Raw genomic sequence first — 11,533 nt, 5'->3', positions numbered from 1 at the left:
AAAATTCTGTACGCACTTTTACAGTTACAACGCACCAGCCACATTTCAAGTGTTCGTTTGTCACATGTGACTGGTGGCCACCATATTCAACAGTGAAACTAGAATGATCAGAGACGTTATCTATGGGTCCAAGAGCTTTTCATGATAAATAAGGAAACTGAGGTCCAGAAGAACGAAGTGAGGCTCACAGCAAGTTAATGGAATGGTAGACTTCTATGTTCCTTTAGAAATCCATATCCTTTTAAATTATTTTATTTTATTATTTTTTTTACATGGGCAGGCACCGGGAATCAAACCCGGGTCCTCTGGCATGACAGGCAAGCATTCTTGCCTACTGAGCCACCGTGGCCCGCCCAAATTATTTTTATTGAAGTGTGTCTACTATTTTAAAGTGAAACAGCGCCTCCTGATTCTATGACCTCTACAGCTTCTGGAAAATGTTAGTTTTGGGGGAATTCTTTAGCAATGAGTAATTGAAAAATCAACCAGCACCCTATACACCCCACCATCACATGGATGAGTTGTTTTAATCATTCTTTAAGGGTACTGTCAATTGTGGTAATCAATAACCCACCCACATTCGTGCTGCTTGGAGTACACGTTCATAATCAGAACTCAAGAGTGCATCGCCCTCTAGAGGAGCAAAAATTATTGCAAGGACAATTAAAAGGATTCCTATCGAAAACAAAATAGCATGCTGCAAGAGCTGTCATTAATAGATTGTTTCATGTAGGAAGCAAACTGGCTTGTGTGATAACTGATACTTCAAATCCATTTATCATATTTCTAATAAAAAGACCCTTTTAAGGGGTGCAAGGGAAGTTCAGTGGCAGAATTCTTGCCTGCCATGCAAGAATGCAAGGAGGCCAGGATTCGATTCCCAGCCCATGCACTTTCCAAAAACAAAGGTAAAAACAAACAACAAAAATTCAATAAGTGGTGCTGCAATAATAATGATACTTAGATGGAAAAATAATGAAATGTGACCTCCTCCATATAGCATACCAAAAAAGAAGACCCTTTTAAGAGATGTTATTCCAACCAGGTCTCTGGGAGTCTGAATGGTCTTTTCTAAATCATTAGTAAAATACCGTTTTTGTTTTTAATTTTAAATTTATTTTGGAATAATTTTAAACTTATAGGTTAGTTATAATAATACAAACATCATACAGAGAACTCCAACATACGCCTATATCCCCAGAGACCCAGATCAATCACTTTAATATTTTGTCACATTTGTCATATCATTCCATCTCTCCATACATCAATCAACCCATCTATCCATCCATTTGTCTATATATCAATCCATTTTCTGAGCACTTGAGTGTAGGTTGTATACATTATGCTCCTTCAACACTTAACACTGCCATCCACATTTCCTAAGAGCAAGGATGTTCATTTATGTATTTACTTTAAGTGCAGTGATCAAGTTTAAGAAATTTAATGTTGAAATAAAGCTTAGATTCTCCATTCCAATTTTTCCTATGTTCCAATAATGTTCTTTTGAACCTTTTCTCCTGCCTTTGTTAGCTCCCATCCAGAATCATGCACTACCTTTAAGTGTCACTGACCCTTTAGTGGCTCTCTTTCTTTTTTTATTTTTTAAATGGTGGGAACATATATACAACATACACTTTCCCATTTCAATCACTCCCAAACATACCATTCAGTGGGATTAATCACATTTACAATGTTGTGGTACCCTCACCACCTCCCATTACTAAAACTTTCCCATATCCCAAGCAGAAACCCTATACTCATCTTGCATTAGCCCCCAAGCCCCCTGCTCTCTGCCCCTGGCAGCCTGTACTCTAATTTCTGTCCTGATGAGCTTGCATATTCTCTGACGTTTTCATTGTAGTTACCATCGGGATTTAATGTAACATCCTAAATACATAATGGTACCAACTCAATTCAGTAGTTTACACAAACTATGTTCCCCTTATATTATCCCTCAATCTCCCAACTTTCTGTAGTTCTTGTCACAAATTGCATATTTATACCTTATGAGTCCCAAACCACTGATTTCTCACTACATTTTATGCAGTTGCCTTTTAGATCCTGTAGGATGTAAAAAGCAGAGTTACAAACCAAAAACGCAACAGTACTAGCATTTAAATTTACCCATGTCTTTACCCTTACACTTACCAGGGCTCTTGGTACATACCTTTTTTTAGAATAACAGAATTCGAAAGAAGAAACTTTATGACCATCTGGTCCAATTTTCTCGATTCACAGATGAGGAATTTCTCCCCCAAAATAAAGTGACTTACCCTTTCCCACTACTGGATACCAGCAATAGTCAAGGGTGGGATCTAGGACTCGTTGGTTCCCCCAGGGCCCTTGACTAAGCCTTGTCAATGTTTATGCTGAGACAGGAGGAGAAACCTCCCAACATTACTGCCAAATATTGGCATCATTCGATAAGACTTTTATCGGGCCAGAGGAAATACCTGCTAACAATGACACCGACCCCCTGGGACTGCAGGACTATTTTAAGGCCTGTTGAAGGATCACGATGGTGCTGCACAGTGGAAATTTTTATTTAAACTCAGGATCATCTCTTGAAGTTATCAATATACACTGAAATTTTTCAGTCTATAATATTTGGGAAGAGATGAAAGATTATAAGCCTTGGTTTCAAAAAGTCTCCCATTTTTCTCACATTGATTGTGGTGAATTCAGATTCAATAATTCATCAATCTACTCTTTAAACACTTTGAATAAAGTTCAGTCAAACAGTCTGACATGGCCACAGTCAAATTAACAGTTATATCACTCAATCCTAGTCTAGTTAAAAATGCGCCTGCTGTGATTTATCTCAGGTATGCAAAGGAGATTCATCATAAGAAAATGAATTAAAATAATTGTTGTGATGTACTTTGAAATTTATTGCTTTTATGTATATATGTTATTGAAAGAGAAGGAGGAGAATAAGAAAAAATACAGGATTTAGCAAATGAGTATGACTGCTGAATCATTATATTGGTCTGAATGTCTTAGAGCAGCTAGAAGAAAAAATGAAAACTAATGGAACTATAACCCATACAAAACTCTAAAATCTGTTCTACAACACTTGTTAAATGTACTCGGAAATTTATTGCTTTTTTGTATATATATTTCACAATGAAAAAGTTAAGGGAAAATCCATTAACAAAATATTCCACATTAACAGAAGGAAGGAAAAAAAAACACATGACCAAGTCAATTGAAGTGAAAAAAAAAAAAGGCATTTGACAAATTATAGCACACCTTCTCAAAAAAAAATCTCAGAAAACTAGGAATAGAAGAAAACTTTCTCAACATGATAAAGGGCATATATAAAAAACCCATAGCTCACATCATACTCAGTGGTGAAAGATTGAAAGCTTTCTTTCTAAAATTAGGAAGAGGACAAGGATGCCCACTGTCACCACTGTTATACATTGTTCTGAAAATTCTAGCCAGAGCTGATAGAAAATTAAAAAAAAAAAAGGCATTGAAATTGGAAAAGAAGAAGTAAAACTTGCCCAATTTACAGATGGCATGATTCTTATCAAGAAAATCTTGATCTAAGAAATGATGAATATGCAACTAAATGATGATATGGTAAATTACTGATTATGTATGCTGTTTTATTTTGTTTCTTTATTTTTTAATTAATAAATAAATTTAAAAAAAAAGAAAATCTTGAAAAAGTCCCCAAAACCTCTAGAACTAATAAATGAATTCAGCAAAGGGGCAGGGTCCAAGATCGAATGCAAAACCAATAATGTTTCTACACAGTAGTAATAAATAAACTGAAAAGGAAATTAGGAAAAAAATCCATTTACAATAGCAACTAAAACATTCAAATATCTAGGAATAAACTTAACCAAGGTTGTACACAGAAAACTTCAAAACATTGCTCAAAGAAATCAAAGACCTACATACATGGAAAGACATCCAGTGTTCATGGGTTGGAAGACTTAACATAGTTAAGATGTCAATTCTACCCAAAGTGATTTACAGATTCAACACAATCCCTATCAAAATTATAAAAGTCTTCTTTAGCAGAAACGGAAAAGCCAATCAACAGATTTAAGTGAAAGGGTAAGGGACTCCAATTAGCCAAAATCATACTGAAAAGCAAGAACAAAGTTGGATTACTTATACTTCCAGATTTTAATACTTATTGCAAAGCTACAGTAATCAAAACAGTATGGTATGGGAGCAAGGACAGATATACAGACCGAAAGAATTGAATTGAGAGTTCACATCATAGCCAACTGATTTTTGACAAGAGTGCCAAGTCCACTCAATGGGGGAAGAATACTCTCCTCAGCAAACAGTGCTGGGAAAATTAGATGTACATATGAAAAAAGAATGAAGGTGGATCCTTACTTCACATCACATACAAAAATTAACTCAAAATTGATCAAAGGCCTAACTGTAAGAACCAAAACTATAAAACTCCTCAAAGAGAAGGCATCTTCAGGTACTTATATTAGGCCATGGATTCTTTTTTACATGAAAAAAGCATGAACAACAAAAGAATAAATAGATAAAAGGGAATTCAATGCAAAAAAAAAAAAAAAGGAATTCATCAAAATGAAAAACTTTTGTGTTATCAAAGGACTTCATCATGAAAATGAAAAGACAGCCTACATATGAAAGTTTTTGGAAATCACACATCCAGTAAGCACTTTATTTCCAGAATAAAGAAATCCTATGATTCAACAATAAAAGGACACTAACTCAATTAAAAAGTGGGCAAAAGACTTGAATAGACATTTCTCCAAAGAAGGTATACAAATGCCCAATAAGCACATGAAAAGATGCTCAACATCACTAGCTATTAGGGAAGTGTAAATCAAAAGTGCGAGATACCATTTCATATCCACTAGAATGGCTACAATTTAAAAAACAGAGAATAACAAGTGTTGGAGAGGATGTGGAGAAATAGAAACTCATGTTCAGTGTTGGTGGGAATTGAAAGAGATGAAGCTGCTGAGGAAAATAATTTAGCAATTCCTCAGAAGGTTAAGTATAGAATTATTATATGGCCCAGCACAATCCCATTTCTATATATACCCAAAGAACAACTGAAGGCAGGGACTTGAACAGATATTTGCATGCCAATGGTCATAACAGCAATACTCACAATTGCCAAAAGATGGAAGTAAGCCAAGTGTCTATCAATAGATGAATGGATAAACAAAATGCAGTATATACATATGATGGAATTTTATGAAAATGAAGTCCTGAGAAGGTGTGAGGTTAGTCCAGTGGTAGAATTCTGTTCTGCCATGTGGGAGACCCGGGTTCGATTCCCAGCCCATGTACCTCCCAAACAAACAAGCAAAAAGGAACAAATGAAAAACCAAACCAAAAAAAGAAAAATTCAACAAATGGTGCTGCAATAAGGGGAGACTCGTGTGGAAAAAGAATGAAATGTGACTCCCAGCCATACAGCATACAAAAAAATCAAGTCCTGATACATGTGATAACATAGATGAACCTTGAAGACCTCCTGTGGAGTGAAATAAGCCAGACATAAAAGGACAAACATTGTATGATCTTACTCGTATGAAATAAGTATGCATATTCATAGAAACTAGAAGACAGGCTCTCAGGGACTGTGGTGTGGCTAGGGAATGGGGAATTAATGCTTACTTGGTTTAGTTTCTATTTGGGATGATAGAAAAGTTTTGGTAATGGGTGGTGGTAACGGTAGCACAACATGTTGACTGTTATTAACATCATTTGTCTATTTGAATGTGGCTAATTGGGGAAAGTTTAGGTTGTATATACATTACCAGAATAAAAATTTATATAAAAGAAAACAACATAAAGAACTGTATAACACAGTGAACCCAAAAGTAAACTATGGACTATAGTTAAAAGTATAATAATATCATTTCAACAGCTGTTAGTCAGGTATTACACTAATGCAACATGAAATAGGGAAAATTGTGTGTTTGTGTGTGTGGGATACATGGGAGTTCTGCACTTTACGTATGATTTTTCTAGAAACGTATGACTTCTCTAATTAAAATTTTTAGGCTTATAATACAGAATATAGGGGACCTAGAGATACATGGAAGCTTGAGATGGAACAGTTAGCTAATGAGGTTGAACTTAATTGTAAGGGAACAGATAGAAGTGAAGGCAGTTCATTAGTGGATCTGTAAGTAATATTACCATATTGAAGGTGAACATGATTCAAAGGGGTTGTATAGACTCATGTGTCCCACTGATTAACACTATAAATATAAAGAAGTTCTTTCATGAACTACTGCAAAGGTATGAATCTTGTACAAAACTGTATAATTTCACAGTTATAGAGGGAAAACTGCCATTACATGCTATGGGCTATGTTTAACAGGAAAACATTAACAGTACCGCAGCAACACCAGGGGTATGTAAGGGGGGTAGGGACAAGAGTTAGGGGGAGGTATGGATTTTCTATTTGGGGAGGTTGTTTACTTATTGGTTATCTTTCTCTTGGGAACAATGAAATTATCTAAAATTGAAAGTGTTGATGGACTATTAACTTTGAACATTATACATGAGGCCCAGTAGATAGAGGGGCTGAAAGACAGACTGACTTGAGAAGTAGATTGGCAAACGATGATGTATACATAGGATTGAATATTGTGCTGCTACAAAAAGAAACGAAGTTGTGAGACATGCAATGATATAAATGAATCTGTGGGATATTTGGTGAGGCAAAATAAGCCAGAACCAAAACAGCAAATATTGTATGATCTCATTTAGAAAATACTTCTAAGAAAACTGGGGCCTAGACTGTAAGCTCTTATAGCAGTCACATTAAGTCCAGAGTGGTAGTTTTTATTTCTGGATTTTTGAGAGGCTGTTTTATGTATGTATAACCTGGTAATTTAGAGATATGAAGTCAATCAGGTCTGGATTAAGGTAATTCAGAATACAAAGGTAAGGAAGACATTGCATTTTAGAATCTCATCTACTCTTTGAGACCAAATGTAAAAAGGATTATTTTTCCCAGAACCTAAATTTTCTGTAGCACATAATCCAACTCAACCTGTCTTGATAGATCATTTGAACAATCCAAATACAGGGTACCCAGAATAAGAATGAGAGCCTTTAATCCTGTGTATCTTAATGTAATGCCTGGGTACACCCTAGAGTATATTAATCAAAAAGTATTGGCAAAGTCCCTTAAGGGATGGGAGAAAAAGTACGGAATTATTAAATTTTACCACTAGGGAAACCCCTGATACTGTGCCAAACATTAGGGACACCCAAACGAATAGGCCACGCCTTTTATCATAAGGCTTGCTCTCGTGAAGCTTTGTATGTAGCGGATAAGCTTAGGCTACCTATAGGTATGCCGAAGAGTTACTTCCAGAGGACCTCTCTTGTCAGATGTGGCCTCACTCCAAGCCCAACTCCGCAAGTGAAATCATTGCTCCCCCCCTATATGGGACATGACATCCAGGGGAGAAAGTCTCCCTGGCAGTGTGGGAGATGATTCCCAGGGCTGAGTCTGGTCCTGGCACCATGGGATCAACAAAGCCATCTTGACCAAAAGGGGGAAAAGAAATATAACAAAAGTAGGGTATCTGTTGCTGAGAGAGTTCAAATAGAGTCGAGAGGCTGCCCTGGAGATTGCTCTTATGCAAATTTCAGTTAGACCTTGCTACCTATCATCATTTGCCAAACCCCAACCAAAAACATTCCTGCCAGTCCGAAAGAATACCAAGGGCATTATATAAAAGATTCTACAAAGGTTCCATGCACTAGGGCAACTTTGCAGAAACCTACAACTTCCAGATGGATCCCTGGATTGGGTAAGCCCTGAAGGGACTAGCCTGTCAGAGGGCCCAGCCTTTCCAGAACATCATCTAGTTCCATCTCCCTATCTCATAAAAAAAGTTAGACTGGGCATAGCCGAATTCCCCCTAAAGACTGGAGAAAGATCAAAGGAGATGGAGTTATAAAAGAGAAGGTAGTGTTTAACGAATGAGTATGATTGCTGAATCATTATATTGATATTTTAGTCTCCAGTACCTTACAGCATCTAGAAGTAAACACCTATAATTGTGGAACTGTAACCCATACTAAACTCTGAAATTTGTTCTACAACTAATTGTTGCAATGTAATTTGAAATTTGTTTTGTAAATGTTACTTTTCACAAAAAAGGAAAAAGAGGAGGAGTATAACAGAGAAGACAGGATTTCAACCAATGAGTATGACTGCTGAATCATTATACTGATATTTCTTTTGGTCTCCGGTGTCCTGGAGCAGTTAGAAGAAAAAACGAAAAATCATGGAACTGTAGCCCATACCAAACATTCAAATATGCTCTATGACTACTTGTTAAAATGTACTTGGAAATTTATTGCTTTTTTGCATATATGTTATATTTCACAATTTAAGAAAACAGCTTAAAAATGAATAAAAATTTAAAAACTAATTTTTTTTAAATGCAGTTGTTTCATTCCTTTGAGTTCTGGATGAATGTCAAGGGCCAGTGACAAAACCAGTTCAGATGCAGGGGGCATCCCTCTGCGTGACGGCCATTATGCAGACTGGACATCACAAGAAGGATTGGGACCCTTCTTGTGTGGGTACAAGAAATCCACATCAAGCACTTTTCAGTTGCATGCACACGAGGGGGGTGGCCAATTCATGTAATAGCCTCATCTTTAAGAAGCACAGTACACTATCCATTCAAGTGTTTATTGAGCATTTACTTTGTTTCAGGCACCACTGTAGGTGCTGGGATGCAAAATAAAGACAAAAACCTCTGCTCTTATGGAGTTTACATTCTAGCCAGACGTTAGGGAGTGATGGAAGACACAACATATATATAAGCCAAGTCAGTATACAGGCACATTGCTCGAAAAGCTATAGAGAAGTAATGTAGAGGAAGGGTAGTAAAGTGTGTGGGTGTAGTGGGGAAGGGGCTACACTGCAATTTCAAATAGAGTGGTCAAAAAAGTCACCGAGGTAACATTTTAAAACAAGCATCAGATTTGGCAGAACTGAAAGTTCTATGGACATTTGTTCAATATACAAATTCTCTAACTGCATCTACTAGTAGAAAGTGAGTTTCAGAACCAAAAGAGCATTTCAAGGGACACCAAGCCAGGTCAGCACCAGCAGACATTACCATTCTGCCTAGACCCTTCTCTTCAGGCCACAAGGGAGTCAGACCCTCGTATAATCTAGCCCTACTATGTGAAAAGTGCTACTTCAAGTGCTAAATGTACCTTACCTTATGTTTTCAAAATCTTGCAGAAATTTTTATACACAGAAATAGAATAGTACAATGTACCCGGTTTTAACAATGGTTAACATTCTGCTAATCTCGTTTCATCTACCACCATTACTTTCTTTAAGGATAGGTATGGAACTCATCTCCCCTCTTTGTGCTATCCCCCCACCCTCTACCAGCTCACTTTCCCTCATTTCTTTTAAGCATGTGTCTCATTGACACTCTAAAACTATGCCCTGACATATTTCTTGGTGATGCAGACATCCACAGAGGACCCTTCCAAAACCTTGGCTTCAATTCCCTGACCCCCAGCAAGACTTTAATGCTTATCTGCTACCCCAGTGCAGCCACTCACACCCATACTCTGCCCTAGACATGCCCCCACAAATGCAAACATCCATAACTGCAATTTTAAACAGCCATTCTCTGACCTCCTCTCTCTTCAGCTTGCTCACTCTAGCATCCTAATTCCAACAATCGTTCAGTCCCAAAGGACCGCTTTAGTCACTGCCAAATTATATGACCCCAATAACAGCTGTGTTGTGAATTCATAAGGGCCAAAAGTTCATCCAAAGAAGATAAAGTTGAGCAGCTTTTAAGTAAATCTACTAAATGACACCAATACAAGGCATGGAAATCTACTTCAGCGATCTGGAAATAGCTCTGTTCATACATTAGAAGACACCCTTACCATTCGGGAAAAAAAAGAAAGAGAGAAAGGGAGACGGTATGGCAGTGTGGTTCCACAAGTTCTAAGAGGCTTAGCTCCCCTTCAAGACCATGACCTGTAGGCAATCACGGCAGAGGCATGTGGAGTGACTCAGAAAATGAAAGAAGAAGCAGAAAATCAAAGTCAAGAATTCTCCAAATACAAGTCCAGATTCTTTAAATCCAAATCCAGAAGCTTCTATAAGACCATCAACTGGGGCTAAAATCTCTGGAGAACAGACATGAGGCAGCCATCTTTTCCTGTGTAATGTGCTTAAATAATTTGATACCTGAAATTACTATTTCCCCCAGGACATTTATAAAAGCTTTAATGTCCAAAGCAACACAACCCCAAAGGATATGGAAGTTAAAATCCCCAACCAAAATGTAGGGATTGTGATAACTTAATCCAATCCAAGGGATGAAATGTGGAAAACTCTGGTTTAATATCCATCACCAATGGTTGAAAAACCTTGTTCATTCCATGTGGTCATAGAAAAATCTTCATGGTAAACTATACTTGAGGAATAGAGTTTGATCAAGCTGCTGATCCTTGTAACTCATCCCCCCCCCAAAAAAAAATCGCAGAAATCAAACCAAAGCTCTGAATGTCCAGGATCTTTATTTACTATGCATATAGACAAAGGAAAACTTAGAGAAACCATCAAAATTTGAAAATGAAAAAGGATTTTTTAGAAATGCCATAATTTCAGAGCCCATGACGTCTGAGATTAAAAGTGCATTTTCACCTCCTCCTGGATGAATGCTATTTGGCTTCCTCCTTCATTTTCTGAGCTATAAGGCTAAAGAAATCACAGCTACAAAACAGGACAGCCCCACAGTCAAGAAGCAGCAATCTATGTGCACAGAATTAAACAGAATACTCTTGAAAAGTAGAGATCTTCTCAACCTCTTAGTACCAAACTATAAACATTTACAAACTTGAGTTCATTTTCCTCAAGTTCATCTAGAGCTCAACCTCATTGAGTTACGATAAAGCTGAAGATAAATTGATGTCATCTGAGAATCAGGGATTAGGATTTGATCAGATCAAGGCCACAGCTGCCACAGCTCATGTCTATTCAAACACTACGTTCAAATGGTTCTGGGCTCTTCTTCTTCAGGCTCACGAAGCTCTGCTCCTAAACCGCTTTATCAGAGGAAATGTGAGAACTACCCCTAGCATAGCAAATAAACTATGACTTGTGCTTAAAAGAAAAATATCCACATTTCTCACAGTAAATTTGCAGAAACATCTGCATTATTTGGAGGTATCAGAAAAACAATGGGATATGAAAGCCAGATACATCAACAAAACTATGTCCCTGGTTTTGGGCCAAGAAAATGCATCTCTCCAAATGGAAAATAACTGTACAGCCAAACAATATTAGTGGTAACTAGTTATTTGTCAAGCAATCCAAGTCCAACTGCAATCAAAGTCAGTGTGTAGCCCTGGAACTCTGCCAAAGAAGAGATCATGTCTTCTGAATCTTCTGGGTGAGAAAGGTAGAAATAAGGGAAAGAATTCAGACAAATTTGGCAAGAATATGACCAGAGATTATTCCTCAGCCACAACCTTACAGCCCAGGACCCAAATAGGG

General features: G+C 37.2%; 1 protein-coding gene across 7 annotated transcripts in view; it reads right to left on the bottom strand.

Moving 5' to 3' along the window:
• Positions 1-4,461: 4,461 nt before the first annotated feature.
• Positions 4,462-11,533, bottom strand: part of RIOK1 (RIO kinase 1) — a 53,320-nt gene continuing 46,248 nt past the window's right edge. For 6 of the 7 annotated variants that reach the window (XM_077144018.1, XM_077144012.1, XM_077144016.1 and 3 more), the window contains one exon: positions 4,462-11,425. In XM_077144018.1, coding sequence (XP_077000133.1) covers positions 11,334-11,425 — 92 coding nt within the window. In that variant the 3' untranslated portion in view covers positions 4,462-11,333. The remainder of the gene's footprint in view (positions 11,426-11,533) is intronic. The other variant, XM_077144010.1, reaches the window with a different exon arrangement.

The sequence above is a fragment of the Tamandua tetradactyla genome, chromosome 25 (assembly GCF_023851605.1).
Source record: "Tamandua tetradactyla isolate mTamTet1 chromosome 25, mTamTet1.pri, whole genome shotgun sequence".
NCBI classification, from domain to species: domain Eukaryota; kingdom Metazoa; phylum Chordata; class Mammalia; order Pilosa; family Myrmecophagidae; genus Tamandua; species Tamandua tetradactyla.
Note: the sequence above shows the minus strand (reverse complement) of the source record. Positions and strands in the feature narration are given on the sequence as shown.